We start from the raw sequence: 18,905 nt of genomic DNA on the forward strand, positions 1-18,905 counted from the left end.
CACGGACGGTAATAGTATATATCACGGTATATTAGTTTTTCTTAAAATTTCAATATAAATGCTTCTTAAGGGGTAAAGCACTGGTATGGCAACTGCATGGCAGCCATTACTGTACTCTTAACTGTATTACCAGGACATATTTCACATAGTACAGAGGTATTTTAAGAACATTTATTGTGCAAAACTGCAATAATAAATAGAAAAAATACAAAACCTTTTCTCAAGTAACTTCCATCTCTGAAAAACACTTTTTCATGAAATACAATAAAATCAAGGTGAACAAAGTGAAAATAAAAACTGACTCAGGGATTAAAGTTCTCCATCGCTAAGACGGATTTCCGTCAGTTTGTTTCCAGAGAGGCCACAGTGCATGCACCGGTATAAAAGTTTATGGTGCGATTGCCCCATACACCTGATACAATTTGGGATGAATGCGGGATGCATCGTTTCTAACATCTTTGCATCAGTAAAATTATTTCTATATAATTATTAGTAGAGGTCCTATGCCTTTATTATTTAGAAATGTGACCAATAATTGGTGATCAATAATTTTATATTTAGATTGATTCCTCCTCTCTAAACTGTTTCTCAAGCGCGCTCTCTCATCTCCACTGCTCGAATCATATCGGATAGCATTAGTAGTTTCTCTTTAATGTATCAGATCATTGACAATGTATCGAAATGTGTATTGCGTCTTTTCGGTGAAGTTACACTTAGATCTGTGAGGGCTCTACCGGTCAACACGGTATAGTCAAAATCCATACCATAGGGCAAATTCATACCGGTGTACTTTCTATACCGTCCACCCCTAATCTATATATGCATCTATATGTATGTATACATAGTCTATATGTGTAAATGGCAGCAAAGTGATGTAGGGGTAAGGAGCAGACCTTGTAACCCAAGGCTGATGGTTTGATTCCCGGGGGGCCAGTGTGGGCAAGGTGCTTCACCTGAACTGCCTCAGTAAACTTCCAGCTGTTTAAAGCTGTGATGAGTGTTTTCTTAGCAAAATGTAATGTAACAAGTTGCCTTTCCTCATATGTAAGTTCAAATGAATTGGTATTTATATGTGCATTACTGCTCAGGGCTTCATGTTATATGTGGAGATATCATCATGGACTGTTTCATGTATATATCATGTTATATCATGTGAGGTTTTGTGTCTCTCTCTCTACTCTGTGCAGTGTATGGGAAGCCGGTGCTGCCCTCCACATCCAACACCTCCCCACTCTCCTTCATGCAAGGGGCGCCAGGCCCTGGGGCACAGGGGGGCGGGGAGGAGGTGGTGGACAGGGAGGGGGAGGTGGAGGGCCCGGGGGCGGGGCCCGGGGAGGGCGTCCCCACGAGCGTGGAGAACATCCCGCGGCCGCTGAGCCCCACCAAGCTGACCCCGGTGGCGCACTCCCCACTGCGCTACCAGAGCGACGCCGACCTGGAGGCCCTGCGCAGGAAGCTGGCCAACGCGCCCCGCCCGCTGAAGAAGCGCAGCTCCATCACGGAGCCCGAGGGCCCCAGCGGGCCAAACATCCAGAAGCTGCTGTATCAGCGCTTCAACACCCTGGCGGGGGGCATGGAGGGCGCGCCCGGTGCCCCCTTCTACCAGCCTGCCAACCCCCCCGAGTACGTCGGCCCCGCCCCTGGCCCCGCTCCCGCCGATGTGGACAACGGCAACGCCACCAACGGGAACCCTCCCCCCACGGCGGTGCCCCTGGAGCTGGCTGGCCCCACCCTGCCGCCGCCGGCCCCCGCGTCCTCCTCGGACACCAACGACAACCAGCTGCCCCCTCCGCCCCCCCAGGAGGCCACCTTGGCTGCACCGTCCGCCCCGCCCCCGGACACCTCAGAGGACAGCAACAACAACAACGCAGCCGCTTCCGTCACCTCCGACGCTCTGCCCAGCCCCATCCCCGAGGAGGCGGGCACGCCCCCCCAGACCGCCACACCCCCCTCTCAGCAGCCGGTGAGTCGGGACACCTGTGGAGAGGCCCCAGCAGATCCCCAGCACTGCAGCCTGAGTGCTTTCCTCACCGTTTCCCTGGCTAATTCTCTGCCACAGGAGAAGCGCAGTAACCTGAAGAAGCCGGACTCGGAGCGCACCGGACACGGGCTCAGGGTGAAGTTCAACCCCCTGGCCCTGCTGCTGGACGCCTCCCTGGAGGGAGAGTTCGACCTGGTGCAGAGGATCATCTATGAGGTGGGCTGCTTTCCGTGCTGTCAGGACCTGTGCCATCCCACTCTGAGCTGTGCTGTCACACTGTGCTATGCTCTCCCTGTCTGTGCTGTGCTATCTTACCCTGTGCTATGCTGTCCCGCTCTGTGCTGTGTTATGCTGCTCTATACTATTCTGTCCAACTCTGTGCTATGCTATCCCAACCTGTGCTACGCTATCAAACTCTGTGCTATGCCATTCCACCCTTTCTGTCCTACCCTATTCTGTCTAACTGTGTGCTGTACTTTGCTGATCCACTTCATGCTATTCTGTGCTGTCTCACCATGTGCTGTCCTGTTACACCCTGTACTGGCCTGGTCTGCTCTGTGCTATGCCGTGTAACTATGCTGTGTCCCTGGGCATGCTCCACTCTAAAAGCCAGTCCCCTGGTTGTGCCCCCCCCAGGTGGAGAACCCCAGCAAGCCAAATGACGAAGGCATCACCCCATTGCACAACGCCGTCTGCGCCGGCCACCACCACATCGTCAAGTTCCTACTGGACTTCGGGGTCAACGTCAATGCTGCTGACAGCGATGGCTGGTGAGGTCCTTCCTCCGCATGTGACCCTGCTGAATCCTCAGCTCCCATTTAGAAAACGGGCCCGTATGCTACCGTTTGATTGGCTGACAAAGCTCCTTTCTGTGTCATGTGACCAGGACGCCCCTGCACTGTGCCGCTTCCTGCAACAGCGTGCACCTGTGCAAGCTCCTGGTGGAGTCTGGAGCCGCCATCTTCGCCACCACCATCAGCGACGTGGAGACAGCGGCAGACAAGTGTGAGGAGATGGAGGAAGGCTATGCCCAGTGCTCGCAGTTCCTGCACGGTAAGAGATAGAGGGGAATGAGGCCCAGTGCTGGCAGTTCCTGCATGGTAAGAGGTCCAGTGCTCGCAGTTCCTACACGGTAAGAGGCCCAGTGCTGGCAGTTCCTGCACGGTAAGAGACAGAGGGGAATGAGGCCCAGTGCTCGAGGGAAAAGAGGGAAGAAAATACAGATACAACCATCCTAAACATGACAAGCAGAGAGAACTAAGACAAACTTCTTTAGGAAAGTGAGTTACCCCAAAAATTCAGTAATGTGCAAGCCCCAAGGAAAACAGAACAGAACAGTGCAGACAAACCGACCAAGCATGTAGGATTAAGTGCTTTACCAGGCACCACAGCAGAGAACTTCTCAAACTCGAACCCAAATGCAGGTAAACAAACTTTATTCATGCCTTTGTGACCAAAGTCTCCCTCTGTTCTGCCTGTACTGTTTTTTTCTTCCTGTTGGAGTATCACCTTTAAATGCTTAGTGGAAGGAAGTCTGACTGTAGCTGTGTGATAACATCAGCAGGGAGGTGACAGATTAATGTTAACGTGTGTGATGTGTGTTTGGCCCCGCCCACTCCACAGGCGTGCAGGAGAAGCTGGGCGTGATGAATAAAGGGGCGGTGTACGCGCTGTGGGAGTACGAGGCGCAGAGCGCGGACGAGCTGTCCTTCCGTGAGGGAGACGCCATCACCATCCTTCGGCGCAAGGATGACAGTGAGACGGAGTGGTGGTGGGGCCGGCTGAACGACGCGGAGGGATACGTACCGCGCAACCTGCTGGGGGTGAGAGCCGAGGCCTGCACAGAGCCCCGACACTATAGAGCCCTAACACTCTCTCACACAGAGCCCCACCACTGTAGAGCCCCAATACTCACTCTCACACACAGCCCTAACATTCACTCTCACACAGAGCCCTGACACTTACCCTCACAGAGCCCTAGCACTCACACAGAGCCCTAACACTCACTCTCACACAGAGCCCCAACACACACATACACAGCCCCAACCCTCACGCTCAACACTACAGAGCCCCAACACTCACAAGAGTTGGACAAATCCTTACTGTTCTTGTCACTGTTATCTCTACCTGTTAATGAAAAGAATGATCATAATTTCAACCCTGACATAATACTCATAGCCTTTTTCTTTTTAATAATATTCATTCATTGTTTTTACGCACTTATGAAATATCTAAAGATGCCTTGAAGCCAGATCAGCAGCTCTGATGTGTCTCTGTCTCTCCCCTCAGTTATATCCCCGGATTAAACCACGGCAGCGCTCCCTGGCATAACGCCCCTCCCCCCATGCCAACCTCTCCCCTCCCTAACTCCTAAACCTCAGACGGCACCCGGACCCTGGCCCTTCCCAAACCATCCCGTTTGCTGGAGCCACGGGGCAGTAGTGAGGCAGTGATCTCTCCCGGTCTCTGAAACCCCTCAGCACAAACGATTCGGGGATCTCGACCGGCCATCCAGGGCTCCGCCACTCCTCTGCGTCTCAGGACCGCTGCTCGCTCCAGCCTCTAAATGAACAGCTCTTCTGGGAATTTGCGACTGCTCCCAGCTCCAGCAGAAGCGGAAGGAGCACAGCAGCAGAGCATCGGAGTGTTTTTGTTTTGCTGTGTATATTGGGTCGGCCGGGGACCGGGTGGCGACACGACGGACAATCGGACAATCGCTCGCTCCCTCGTCACGAGGGTGACCCCTTGAGGCATGGAGATGGGGGTGGGAACGGGGACGGGGACGGGGACAGGAGGGACAGTGTGGACGTGATCATGACCGGTGTGTTTTATTTATTCAACGGAATAGCTCTGCACCCTGGGGCTGAAGGATTCGGATGATGGGAGAGCTATCAAAAGCTGAGAATCCCTATTCCTCTTAGGGAAAGAGGGGGCAACTAAGGCACCCCCTCTCTGAGCACACAAACTGCACCCCTCAAGCCATGTGTGGTGGGGACGCTTTTCTAACTGACTTTCACCGAAGTTTTCTCTCAAAGCCAACATCCAAATGCCCCTGCATTATACTACCTTCTTCTGTTGCATTACCTCCAGCCTTTTCCTGCCCCTGTTTTAAGTCTTGTGAGTGATGCTGTACATCCTGCTGTAAATAGCGTGCTAACGGTGAGCGAATGACTCTCTGCTGTAGACATGAATGACCCGCGCGTCCCGCAGACTGTAAAGACGCAGTACTTTTGCAACCTGATCTCTAAATGTGCACAATAAAAGGATGCCCCTGGAATGAGCACCGGTGCACTGTGTTTGTGTTCAGAGGGTGTGCGCCTGGACACATGCATGCTTATGAGGTGTGTGTGTGTGTGTGTGTGTGTGTGTGTGTGTGTGTGTGTGTGTGTGTGTGTGTGTGTGTGTGTGTGTGTGTGTGTGTGTGTGTATTTTTCTCATGTAAGTCTATGGTCACGTGTGGGCCGAGCTGAATGTAACCTTAAATATTCCTGAGATCTGGTTTGGCTGAAACTCTGTTCGCCATAATTACTTATGCAAAATCCAGGTAAAGCAAGGCCTAAAATGCATTGGCCTGCTGTCTGCTCCTGGAGCTTTTGCTGACAGGTGGCTCTGTTCATGATTTATGTCTGAAACTGATGAAAATATACAAGGCAGCTTATTGCATACTTCAGCTCATGTTGGTGCTTTCCAGGCTTATGATGCGCAATTACAGAGATTCTGACTGGTTCAGAGATATGGTGTTTCACTCTTTGCATCCAGATGGATTCCAATCAACAGGGTGAGAGAAAGCTGCTTTCAGCAGATGACAAACGCTGCCTTCTGGAGTCTTATGGCAGCCTTAATATCAGCCAGTGACTCAGCTGAGAAATTAGTGCTTTCCCAGTCTAAACTGTCTCAGATTCTAAAAGACAGGGAGAGCACCATGAAGCAAGGAAACTCGGCAATGTGCGTGGTGACATTCAAATAATTATACAAATCATAATTTAATAAAACATGCATATAAACTGTACACTTTTTACATGTTTTGAAGGACATTTCTCAGTATATTTTAAAACAAACTACTATTCATTCATTATTTTGTTAGACCTCTTTTAATAACTGTTTACGAGAATAAAAGAACCCCGGGCAGATGTGAATCTCAAACTGAACGCATTTATACGGGTACAGCAATCTATGTCAGTGCTAGTGTTGCCCTCCAGTGGTAAAATCTAAAATTACAAGTGAAAGGCTGCCGCAGTCTTGTTCATACCATGTCCAGCAGATGTCGCAAGAGCTTTACCTGAGGAGCGGAGATGACACATCTATCACAGGCTATACGTCATTCCCCTGCTATTTACTGGTGTAGGTAACGTTAATTAATCCGCTTTTCCCTTACCCATGCATGCCGCAACCACAGGGTGGGCGTATACTTACAGAGGCAGGAGAAGTGCTTGCTGGTGATGCTTGTATAGTTTGCGTTCAGGCAGCGTTGACATAAATGCATGCGGTAGCTGAAACCTTCGTTGTGTCAATCTTGCGATTTTTTATTAGACCTGACGAATGCAAATTATCACAGCCACTGCCTTTGTGAGCTTTGAATTTGCCAAAGAAACACCCTAGTGTCGTGGATTGCGGACATCGAAAATCCTCAGTCTTGAACCGTCCGCTGTAGGAAATTTCACCGGGGTTATTTTCCACATCAAATAAAATTTCCTTTGATTTTATTGCTTCGTTTGATTTGCTTCTGTTGTTAACTGAATTTTACGAAATCATTTAAATATGACAAACACCAAAACACAACGCAAAAATCACTTTCATTACTAAATTCGTTTTAGTATTCGAAGGCTGAGATGCGGGCCGGTGCGGGTGGCCTCAAACAGTTTGTACGCCGGATTTATACTGTAAACGGGGGAACTGCAGATGAATTTAAGATATTTTCTTCAGCCTTAAGCGAAAGGCTAGGGTATTCACATTTATTTCATGTCTAGTTACCTGTTCTAATAGTGCTTCCAACATGAATGTTCAGTAGCAGTCGCTGCCAGAACCTTAGCCAGCCAAATATGTCTTCAAATTTCAAAGGTTATGCTTACCCACTACACTGTGGTGAGAGGAAAAATCATCCATCCTAAACGTGGCGCAAATCCCTACAATTACTTTGCCTACACCGCAACAAGTGGTTGTCTGACGATAAGTCTGTTCACACGCAAATTAAAGCGTTTAAAATAATGATCATTAAGTTTCCAAACTTTCTCTTCCAAACCTCTCTTAAACTACACGTGCCGATGGCTCTGAAAGTTACCGCTATGGAACTTTAGCCGCTTTAGTCCAAGGGCATATTTAAAACCTATATTCTATTAATATGCTTGACACAGACGACCGAAGAAAATTTCCCCTAAAATCTTTACCCTTCAAGAAAAACCTAGCCTGCTACCCCGAAATGCATGCGACCACTGGATGGATGCAAACAGAAAAGTGCGAGACCTTCACGTCTTGGGTTCAGGGATGCAAACTGGGTGCAAAACCTGTCATTAAAATAAATACGCGCAGCGGCGCGAGAGGGTGGTGCGCAGGTGTCATTTATAGCATTGATTTGAAGTCAGAGGTAGCCTGCATACATGCACTGCCAAGAAGGTAATAAATACGTAAATAAGTAAATAAATATTTAATCAGGGCGCCTACGCCTTATGAAAAGAGGAATGGCAAGTGATTTGAAAGAACCTGTTGCCTACCCTACCTAGTTTCTTGTCTTGCCTCCCGCCGAAAACACAAGATGTCTCGTTTGTGGTCCCCGGGGTATTATGGAGGACATACTGGTCGTTTTCATCTTAATTTTCTTCTGTACCTGAATCAGTCCCAATTTATGAATACTCGAATAAATTAATGTGATACAAATTGTTCTAATAATTTTTATTGTTAGCTCGGTATGTTTGAACACTAAGTCATCGGTGGTTTTGTAGAGTTACCCATCATCGTTGTAATGCCATTCTCCTTTCAAGTCCTTTATTGTTGAAAAAAATCGGTGAAACATTCTGACCGCAAGAAATATTCAAAACAAGTTTTTACACGACGTAATATTCCTTTAACATTCATCAATATTCATATCTTATTTGGAGTTCCCTTTTTCAGAGTATTTGCAGTATCTCCGAATATCATAAAACAAATGAGATGTTTCCCTAACTCTTGCCGGATTAGGCCTACTTGAATTTCAAAATGTGGACGTAAAGATAATCATTGCCAAATGCCGACGATGTTACTTTGCAATACAAATGAGACTTTAGCGATTTAGTCGTTACATATGGAAGAGAGAAATGCCGTATACTCCCGTGACATGAGTGTAGTCTCTTTATCTTCTGTCCTTTAATTTTGACTGTAGCACATCCCTACTATGTTCATACTACATTATTATTGTCTCTTGTGTCTAGGCAGAAACACATAATCGTTGATATTTTATGATGGCAAATTAATAAATGCCATTTAAATCTTTGCATGCCAATGCAGAAGTGAATGCTGTCGTGTGGGGGCGCGTTAAGTGCGTCCATGTTGCTACATTTACTGTATTGTGTTAAATGCATTACAGCAGGAGTCGCTTACCTCCTTACCAATAGCCCACACACCCACGACGGTGTGTCTGCCACTATCAATTATGTTAAATGCAGTTTAAGATTGGATCGGCAATTGTAACGAACAAACGGCGCTGTGTGATCACAGTGATTGCTGTCGGATCGTGAAAGTGCTTATCCTTCGCTGAGTCGGTTGAACAAGGAGTAGATGGTGCTCAGCGCATTCCGTTTGTGGAAATGCAGCATTTTGACGCACTGGAATGCAGACACGGCCAGGGTCCTGTTAACACTGCAATTCCCAGAAAACCCCGCCATTGTTATCACCGGGCCATGCGCACTGCTATGTAGCCAAAAGGGATGAGGTCATCCGCGACAGCGGATTCATACCGTATTGTGTAAAGGTTCAAATTCAGAGAGGAGTTTGTGGAGACTGCTTTAACAATGGTACAACTTTCAAGGTAAGGATGATCTCCTCTCTAACTTTTAATTTTGGCGAGAATTGCGTGACACTGCAATGCACCCATTCATGGCTTGTTAGCGATATGCCTCTGAACAAATAGGATTGTGCTCAGTATCTCGCGGAAAAATATAAACTATTAAACATGGGCTATCGGGTTAGGTAAATGATGGGATAATTTAAGATGTTGCAAACCGTAGACCCCTGCAAAACAAAACGTGACATTTAACTAAGCGGAATGTTTTAGATGTTTTTTTTTTTTAGAATTTTATTTTAGATTTTTTGCAGCTAAGTTAATGGCTGTTAGCCAGCCAATATGTTCAGCTAGCGTGCAGTCACGTTTTTATAATTCAAGTAATCAAAAACCGAATGGTGTTTTATGAGTCTTCGCCTTATAGACGTTTTTATGCAGTTGGTGACAGTTGCTCATTTAATTTACATTTTAGTTAGGCTTGCGGGCTAGGGTTGCGTGCACCAGCGCTTTCATCTCCGTACTGTTGCGTATTAGCGAGCTAACTACTCTTAGGTTTTGCACCTCAAGCACTCTCGACCGGATTCTGTGACTGAAGAGATTGTGATAACTTGTCGAAATAATCAACCATGATGTGATTACAACGAAGGAGGTTATTGGTTTGAGAAGATTTCGTAGGTTTCTAGGTCTCCAAAGTCGACAGGGATTGAAAACAAATTTGGTCAGTGATCGAACATATCGGGTAGTTAAGAAAATCAACATGAGCCTATTCTCATGGAAATCGCACATTTTGGTGGAACAAAGTCGGTTATAGAGAGATTTATATCATGACCAGCATAAACAAGGTGTAACTTAACATTTGTGTTTGAGGCGAATTAGGACAAAGAATTCCTTTTGCAGCTGAAATGTGTTATTTGATATTTTAAGTTATGAGAAGAAATCTGCAAGTCCATTGCTATATTTCTGAACTATATTTTTTTATTACTACTGTCTTTGTAACATTTGCCATGTCCGACTGTTTCTTGTAGAATTCTCTGAAATATTAGTCATTACATGCATAAAACAGGTGGTTGTCTTAAAAAGATCAATACTGTGGCATACCTTTGCACCAGGAAAGAGTGTGAATGCTCATGTCTGTTTCTACACAAACGCTCAGAGTAATTACTTGGGTGGAATGCTTAGAGAACTGTAATGACCTGGTTGCTTCCCCTATAATGCTGTCCGCTGTGTTGGGCAAGCGCAGGCTTGCAGTTGCGTAACTGGCTGTGAAAAGGATACGTTTTGATCAGACCCAAAGTGTTACGGGCCAGCTACCTTTCTACTCTGTCTGCAGTCGTGTCGTCTTGGGCGAACGTGAGGCTAGCAGCGCTCGCAAATCCGTATGCATACTTTGCATTCACTGAGATTTTACGGCTTAATCCTATTTAGGCAAAGATGTCTCAGCTCTTAAGGTTAATATCCTCGTCTACACTTGGGTATTAGTAACCCATTGATGCATAACAGACCAGGTGTCTCACGTGTTGTTTCTTCAAACTCTGGGCTTGCAGGAGTCTGTCTTGATGCCTGGCTCTCAGTTCCTAGAATTACTTTCATAATGCTAAATTTTTTTTTCACAATAATCTCTACAAGAGTAATTCCTGTCCAGTAATAATAATGAATTGTGTGGATTCTGTTCCTTTTATGGGTTTTAAAGCTGTGTGCAGTGAAGGAGAATAGACTCATCTCAGCCCATCACCAATGTGTAGCACCTGCCTGGGTGATACAGAGCAGCCATTTTGCACCAGAATGCCCACGACACACCAGGTGATGGGGAGGGCTTGGGGTTGATGTAGCCAGTTGAAGTAGGGTATGATACCAGGCAATGCTCCTTCTCTTGGAATTAAATGGTATGGGATGTTAAATGACCAGTGAGTCAAACTCAGTTTAGCCCCTCCTTTCAAAAACTGCTGCTCCTACTGCACATTGTCCCCATCACTCCATGGTTTGTTGGATTTCTGCTTATTCCAGGAAAGAGACTGTCTCCTGCTGGCCCCCAACACCACAGCCACTTGGTTTTCTCCATGACACACTCATCCAAGTGCCAACCAAGCCCTGAACCTCATAGCTTTAGCCATCAGATAGGAGAAAGAGACAGGGTGGCATGGTTAGGGGAAGCAGATTTCCATTGGTCCAGTTAAACTCAGTTGCTATGCCGAGCTGAAGGTTATTTTTGCTTAATAGGTGATACGTTTGTGGAGGCAGGCTTTAAAAATGCTGACAAGGTCGAGAAGCCCTCAATTAACAATGAGGTCATAAGTCTGCTGGGTGTCACTGCAGTGCCAAGTGGTGATGCAGGTATTTCTTGTCTGCTTTCCACTTTGTAACCAAGAGCAGGAGGGAGAGGAGAAAGGGATTGTGTTTGCTGGTACTCCTCCATTCCCCCTCTTAATGGAGTCCAGGGTGGCCCTGCGGAATCTGCTATGTCCCCGACTCACCCCTGTGTCTGTTTAAGAGGAGTCATTCTTAAATCATGACTGACTCCAGCCTCAGATGTTACATCATTGCCCTCTCCTCTGTTTCCATCATAGATTTAAAGCTTGCTTAATTGGCTCATTGACCCTCTGCCTCATTAATTCCTCCAATGTAGCCATGGTCAGCAGTTTTTACAGTGCAGAGCACAGATTGTGGTCTAGGTTGTATCAAATAACCAGCCCTTGACCCTCATGGAAAGCTGGGAGGGGTTGTCATGCACTTGCGTAACTGTTAAATTATTTACGCGTGAGAGACAGGCGACGGGGAGAGAACCAGTTAAATTCACGTTAGTCAGACTGGGACCTAATTTTTAGGTACTTTTTTTAACCACATCTTTGCAGTCACTTTTAAAGCTCAAACCCTTGTTTACAGTGTTGAGCACTGGTGCACCTTAAACAGTTGCCTGTTGCATGACTAAGAGTTGTCTTGTACCCGGTGAACAAACACCTACACAGCACACAGAACAGGGCTTCCTGGGCTTATACAAACAGACAAGCAAAGGACCGGACAGGTGTTCGGAAGCGAGAGGGCCTTTTGTTCAGGGTAGGCAAACAGGGCCAGACAGATGAGGGAGAAGGCGTGTTCACACAGGGCGAGGCCGTCATGGCCAGGTGGAGAGGTGGGTGCAGTCACCGCTCACCTCCCATGTATGCAAATCGGGTGAGACGGTGGAGGGAGTCGTTTCTGCTCTTGCGGTCACGGTCAGGTGACAGCAGGATGACAGACACACCTGGGTCAGCTGTGCGTGACGGACGGTGGCAGCAGGGACTGAACCAGGGCTGCTGTGATCAGACGTGTCCAGCAGGGGGTGGTAGCTGTGTGTGAGTTATATTGCAGCCTCTGCCTGCTTTCAGACTGGCCCAGCTGAATCCATTCAACACCTACATTGATACCCATTCAAAACCTTGAGTCTAGGTGCAGCGTTGTTCACTATTTAAACCAGCAGTGAGCAGAAGTTAGGATGCTTACGTGGGGGAATGCTGGGGTGGGTGGCCATGCAAGTCGGTGCCAAGGCAGGGCGGGGGGGTTTGCCTGGGGGCTGAATTGGCGCTAGGACTTGGCAGATGCTGCTGCCAGGCCACGCCCACCTTCAGCTCACTGCGTCTGACACCTTAGAGAGGGGGCAGGGGCAGCGCTGATGTCTCCAAATCTAGGGCACCCCTTCCTTGCACACACGCACGCACGCATGCACACACACACACACACACACACACACATGCACCATGGCTACTACAGCTGCCATCAGCGTGAGATGTCTCCTTGAAACGGCAAGGTCACCCCTGCTGCTGATTGCACTCGTTTAGTTGGGAACCCGTTAATTGAATTTGGCTTGTTGGTTGTAAACGTCTGACCTTTCCAATCTGTTTTCTGGGGTAGGGTGGGAGGTAGGTGTTAATAATCAATACTCCTTGTCCGATTTCCCTTGTCTTCCTCCTGCCCCTGTTGCCATGGCAACCAGTCAGGACTTACCCTTTATAAAAAGGGGGTGGGGTAGCTAGTATTCTGTCCTGCATACACGCATTAATGCGCTTGACATTCTGAAGCAGAGGCAGTCCATCTCCTTAATACACACAGATCACTGATTCCCATACAGTATTTCTGCAGCACTGTAAGTCCCGATAGCGTGTAACCGGACCAGGCAGTTTTTCGTTGCTTATCTTGTAACTCTTAAACCAGTCTGCCTGTCTAAGAGATGAACTGATTTCCTTTGTCCCTTTATTTCCAGGTTGCTCTGAATCCCCTTCAGAATGTGCAGCTGTGAGAATGCTGTTATCGCTGTCACTTTTGTGTGACTCATGGCTGTAACTTATCTCTCCACCGAGGTTTTGTTGTCACCCCCCGCCCCCAACCCCAAGGCTCGTAGTCACAGAGATGCGTTGACCTTGTGGGGTCAGTTGCTAGGTATGTGCGTGCGGGTCTCAGAGAAATGCTGTGCAGGCGCATGCGGTTGTGGTTTTCCACAGCGCATCACATCTGTAAATGCCAGTTGGAGCAGGTTGTGTGTGCGTGCGTGCGTGCGTGCGTGCGTGCGTGCGTGCGTGCGTGCGTGCGTGCGTGCGTGCGTGTGTGGCGGGTGTGATTGGGAAGATTGCAAACGTGTTTGGCTTTCACATGAGAGTGTTACTGGAAGAGGGGGAAAAAAGCTGTCTGTGTTTGAAGTCACAAAGTGTGCTGCAGGGGTTGTGTCAGCTGCAACCGGGATAACCCTGAGCATCCTGGTCTGAAAGTCTCCCCAGCTGGGTATGATCGGCACGCCTCGTTCTCCCGCAACCCTATGTTTTTCCAAGCAGCGAGGTTCGGACAGGCCACACATCAGCACACTCCGATGTGCTACGCAATGGCCACTGCCCACCAGCTGTCGTATCCCACAGAGTCCAAACAATACACAAATATGCCATTTTTACAGGCAGGGAGAGAAACTGAGACTTTTAATGGTGCATAATTTAAGAGACACAATTAGTGACTTTTTTCTCATCCTGAATCTTAAGCTCCCCCTCTTTGGGTCTCTCCCTGTCTCTCCCCCTCTCTCCCTTTCTCTCTGTACATCTGAGGGTAAACTGAGCTGGGAGTCAAACGCCAACAGGACCAGTATTGCATAACTCCTGAATCGAGTATTTTTCTCCACACGAAGGAGGCTATGTGAATGCGCCCTGCCTTGTTAATCGGTCTGAGGCGAGCACTTTGCTCTGTGAAAAGTAATTGTGAATCTACTCATATCCTAGTACATTAGTTCCCAATTGCACCCAGAAAAGCAGTTACTTTACAAAACGTTTTTTCTTTTTTTTTCATATTCATTGGCAATGCAGCTTCGTTCATCAGAGTAGTACCTTTTGAATGGACTTTTTCTGACAGCATTAGGCTCAGCCATTCATGGTAGTATTTATGAGGTATGACGCGAGTGTCTTTTCTGTATTAATGGCACACAAAGCAGGCTTATAGGCTGTAATTGTGAAAACTATCCAGGCGCTCTGCTGTTTCACACCAGGCTCTGGCCCAGTTACATCTAACCACTGAGTGCAAACCTGACAGGCTGCTGTTTCATAAAATTAGTTCATGCCTGTTTCCTTTCATTTTTGAGAAATAATTCCACAAAGTTCTTCAATCTCTTGCCAAGCGATGGGCTTGGCGGTGCTGTGTGAATAACCTCTTTGTGTTTTGTTGTGTAACAGGGGGCTTTCCTCAGTCCGGTCTTCCCGTCCAAACGTTTTGTTTCTTCGCAAAACAAATGCAGAGTGAGGTTAAGAACAGCAAGTGCAGCAAGTGTATAACTGAAAGGTTGTTGTGCGTTCTGAATCTATTGCTTCCCGGTGCAGAAATTCAAATGGTAAACCATACCCCTAATTTACATGTGATTGGTAAGCCACATGTTACCTCCCATTTTATTGGCCTAGGGATGGTGTAGTGTCTGCGGGGATTCTACAAGGAGAATCTAGGCAAGATGGGCCCTCAGGCATATCTGACATGTTAACACGCTTTCAGAATTCAGAACACCATAGGCTTTCCTGTTGTAGTGTGAAAGCTGACAAGCTTTCACCATTTTCAAAACTAAAATTGGACAGTACTTCTCATCTTACAGGTGCACTAGACCTGAAAAGGAGCCCCCCCTCCCCCAGTCATTACACTTGCTTGCTCTAGGCCATCAAATAAACTCCCACATAGGACTGCTCCTGTATATTGTATTATTATAATTTTTTTGACCGAGTAATCTGAGACTCCTTTAATGCAGGGTTGGGGTCAGATTGCATGCGCTGGAATTCTTCCTTCATATCCTTCCAATAATTCAGAAATACCTGACATTCCGCAGCATTTTGGAAAAACAAACATTTAGCTAGTATTAGGATCCACGTCTCACACTATAAAGGCATGCAACGGATTTGGGGTTTAATGAACCCCACTGTTGTTTCACGTTTATCTGAAGACAGTTGGTCCAGCCCACGTGTTTGTGCTCACAGTTTAAAAAAGGCAGAAGGGTACCTTTCTTGAACCAGTATGACCATGCATCTTACGATTTCCTGCCCACCAAAATAAGTCGAATATAGGCTGAACACATTAAAGGGGTCTTAAGGATCTTCTTCAGTTTTCTTTCTTTTCTTCAGTAGATTGCAAGTGTCGCTTTTGATATTTGCGAGATCTGCACTGTGGTTGTCCCTCCAAAGTAGAGGGTGACACGGGAGTGGATTTTCACTCCTGTCCCATCCCACAGGAATCCCGAAAAAATGTCAGCCTCTACTCTAAAAGTTATCACTGCGTCTCTTCAGAGACAGTCAGGCGGCTAGTCAATCAGGGACAGTCATTGTTGCTGGACGAACAGGGTTGACCTATGACCAGCTGGGCTTCCTGTGAGCGTGAGGAGAATTAGGCCGGAGCTACCGCCTTCACTTCCCGCTTTTAGATGGTCAAATAAATAGAATCTCAGGGCCAAGACAAACCCAGGAAACAACCTGTCATCGCCCCAAGGAGGAGAGCTGAAGCGGCCAGAAGGATCCTTAACCCCCCCGGGTCTTGATGAAGAGGATGGGAATAGGTGTATTATTGGGGCTCATGTGACCTCAGGGTTTGCCCTTGATTGTGGTGTGACCTTGGCAGTGATGCACTGTGAATGAGTCCTTCATGATTTTCAGATGTCTGTGCTCCAGTGTGGCTTCTGAAAATTTCACGTGGTCGATGGCCATTTATCCCTGTCATGTGGTCATATATGACTCAACCCTTGTCTTTAAGAGTGTTATGGTATTAGACTGCAGTAATGAGCCAATCTGGAAGGTTGCTTAATGGATATTGGCTGACGATTAGAAGACAACTGCATGCTTGTGCAACGTACCGGGACAGGGGTAGCTTTCAGGCCAAAATGGGAACTTTGTGATTGAAAGCAGCCTTGTTCTACCAGCAGTGTGATTGCTGTAGTTTGAAGGAATGCTGGTACCAGTGTCTCAGTCATAGCAGTTTAGTGGTTTGACTCAGGGCAGTGGCAGGAAGCTCTCTCTGTTACGTACTTTGGAGCTGTACAGTTTACCTCCATGTGCAGTGTCCAAATTAGAGTCCTAGGGAACTGATAATGAGAAGGTGATGACTACAGTGTGTTGAGCAGATTGAAAGGGTGAGGCACTTCCCTCTGCTCTTTCCATGTCACTTCCTGGACATGCCACTGCGGAGAAGTCAGTGCATCCCTCTGCCATGCACGCTTGGCATCTCTGGCTATTGTGAGTTCTAATCCAGGAGCAGCGGTGAAGGCCTTCTATGCGGCCAGGCTTCAGCCTCAAATGAAATGCTACAGCTGTGAACTTTTCCTGCTACCATGATGAGTGAAGCAATATAAAAATTCCTAACTGGGTCGACGGCAGTGGCCGGCTGCCGGTGCCCCTGGGCGTTTAAAGGAAACAAACCCAGGAGGAGCCTGTTTTTCATCCTTACTTCACCGGTTCATGGCCTCACATGTGGACTCGAGACATTTAATGCTCCTTCAGGGGGCTTCGCTTAATATCTGGGGCCCGGCCACACATAACTCTTCCTTGTCTGTCGACTTGACCCAGAACACCCTTGCTGCAGAACCACAAATTGAGGGTGGAGGGGGGGAGGTAAGAAAACCTGATGAGATTCTGAGGTCCTTCACCATATTTGACACAGGAGTCCCTGAGCTCCACTGAAGTTTTGTTGCCCGTGAAGCTTAGATGTGGTTTTAAGTAAGTGGATTAGGCGACCCACAGTCTAGGAGTGACACATTGCAGTGGAGACCCAGATAAGACCCAATTAAAGCTGTCTCTAGCTCTAAATGAGCTTTTCACGTGGCTGGGGACGGGGCACGCCATTGGGGGAGTCACTGGGAGCAGCGTTCGCCAGGGTTTTAAATGAACACAAGCTCTCCCAGTGATAAGCTCTTGCCCCTGTTAGCTTGTGCACAATGCCGCCTAGACTTGCGCACTGGAACAAAGGGTTTAAGCAAAGCATATTTTCAGGGGATTAAAGTTGACTTTCTGTTCATTCTTGTACCATGATTGAAAAGATAAACAGCTCTTATGCGCTCTTCCATAGACTTGCGCTGCTATTGGATTTTTAAGACTGTTGTTGAGGTCTGGACAGATGTCCCGATCTGCTGTGATACTGTGCTTTTTCAGAGGGAATTGTCATTCAGGGTTCTCTGTGTCTGCTGTTTTGTCACCTTGTCACCAGAGTATTTTACAACACGAAAGAGAATCAAGTGTGATTCTTGTGTGATACCTTCTCTAGTGTAATGCAGTGGAACATTAACCCGAGGCCCTCAAGTTCTGGGTGGAAAATAAAGGAATGAATATTTAACATTCAGGTGAGCTAGGTTAAGTGTTTCTCATTGTGAGTATCATATTTTACTAACTAAATGCAGATATTGAATATTGGAGTGGTTTACCTGGAAGCTGCTGTCGTGTTAGGTTTGGGGATACTTTGTCAAGTGAAGAGGCTGTTGTTCCTGCACAACAGGCCCCGTTGACTGGCAGCTCTTATTCTGAACCTCATCTGTGAGATGGCGTGCTTTTTGCCTGTCCTGTGCTGTAGCTGCACAGGCTTATTTTAGCATCATGGTCATCCTCGGTAATCTCTTGTTTGTCAAATCAAGCTGCGTTTCCTGTCTCTGTCAGAGCTCTGCATCATTTTCATCAAAGGGCTGGTGGAATAGCAACTAAGCACTGGTTGATCTAATTTTGTATTTTGCATGTTTCAAATGCAGATGTTTTTGTGATGGCTAAGTTGTGTATTGCTGCACCTCTTTCAAGAGATGATTATACATTACATTATAGTGTGTACCTACCAGAAACACCCTCTTTAACTATGAAATAATGTCTCTTTTTTCCTTGACATTATTATTTATTTTTTTCCCATGACACAATGCACAGTGCTGACAGCAGCTACAGTTGAACTGCCAATGGGGCAGGATTAGCCTTTGCAACATGCGCACACACACACACGCGCACACACACACCTTAGCAACAGGCATGCAAGATTCACATTCAGTGCCCTGAAACCTGAAGGACTCAGCTGAACTCGAACCATTGTAAAAAATAATGGCGGTATTCGGCAGGATCCCAAACCAAACCCTGGATCTGATGCGTCCTTATAACTGCAGTTATCAAGCTGTAATGGGAATGGAGAACTTCCTACATTTCTGTAACCTTTAGTGGGAACATTCTTTCCAATCGTAATACGCATGCAGTTATAGGCAACTGCTTCTGTCATAAAACAGTTCTCATGGCTTTTTTGGTGCATAATGTTTGGCAACATGGGGAACATCTCAAAATATTCTCAGGACACTGAATGGAAGAAATGGGTCAACAGGTAAGCTAGTTTCAGGCCCTGTTTACACCTGGCATTAACATGCGTCTTGGGTGATCCGATCACAAGGGGACAGCTCTAAGTACGTCTGTTCACACCTGGCATTAAAATGTGTCTCCACATGCGTCTCAAGTGACCACTTGTGAT

The 18,905-nt window shown here is 47.1% G+C and overlaps 2 protein-coding genes across 2 annotated transcripts in view; both read left to right on the plus strand.

The window, feature by feature from the left end:
* Positions 1-4,759, plus strand: part of LOC118792108 (apoptosis-stimulating of p53 protein 1-like) — a 32,412-nt gene extending 27,653 nt beyond the window's left edge. The window contains exons 13-17 of the mRNA XM_036549821.1: positions 1,188-2,197; positions 2,618-2,751; positions 2,868-3,034; positions 3,605-3,804; positions 4,271-4,759. Coding sequence (XP_036405714.1) covers positions 1,188-2,197; positions 2,618-2,751; positions 2,868-3,034; positions 3,605-3,804; positions 4,271-4,312 — 1,553 coding nt within the window. The 3' untranslated portion in view covers positions 4,313-4,759. The remainder of the gene's footprint in view (positions 1-1,187; positions 2,198-2,617; positions 2,752-2,867; positions 3,035-3,604; positions 3,805-4,270) is intronic.
* Positions 4,760-8,815: 4,056 nt separating this feature from the next.
* LOC118792166 (disheveled-associated activator of morphogenesis 1-like) overlaps positions 8,816-18,905 on the plus strand; it is a 73,378-nt gene continuing 63,288 nt past the window's right edge. Inside the window, exon 1 of the mRNA XM_036549913.1 lies at positions 8,816-8,978. The gene's annotated coding sequence lies outside the window, so the exon portion shown is untranslated. The remainder of the gene's footprint in view (positions 8,979-18,905) is intronic.

This window comes from Megalops cyprinoides, chromosome 17 (assembly GCF_013368585.1).
Source record: "Megalops cyprinoides isolate fMegCyp1 chromosome 17, fMegCyp1.pri, whole genome shotgun sequence".
Classification (NCBI taxonomy): domain Eukaryota; kingdom Metazoa; phylum Chordata; class Actinopteri; order Elopiformes; family Megalopidae; genus Megalops; species Megalops cyprinoides.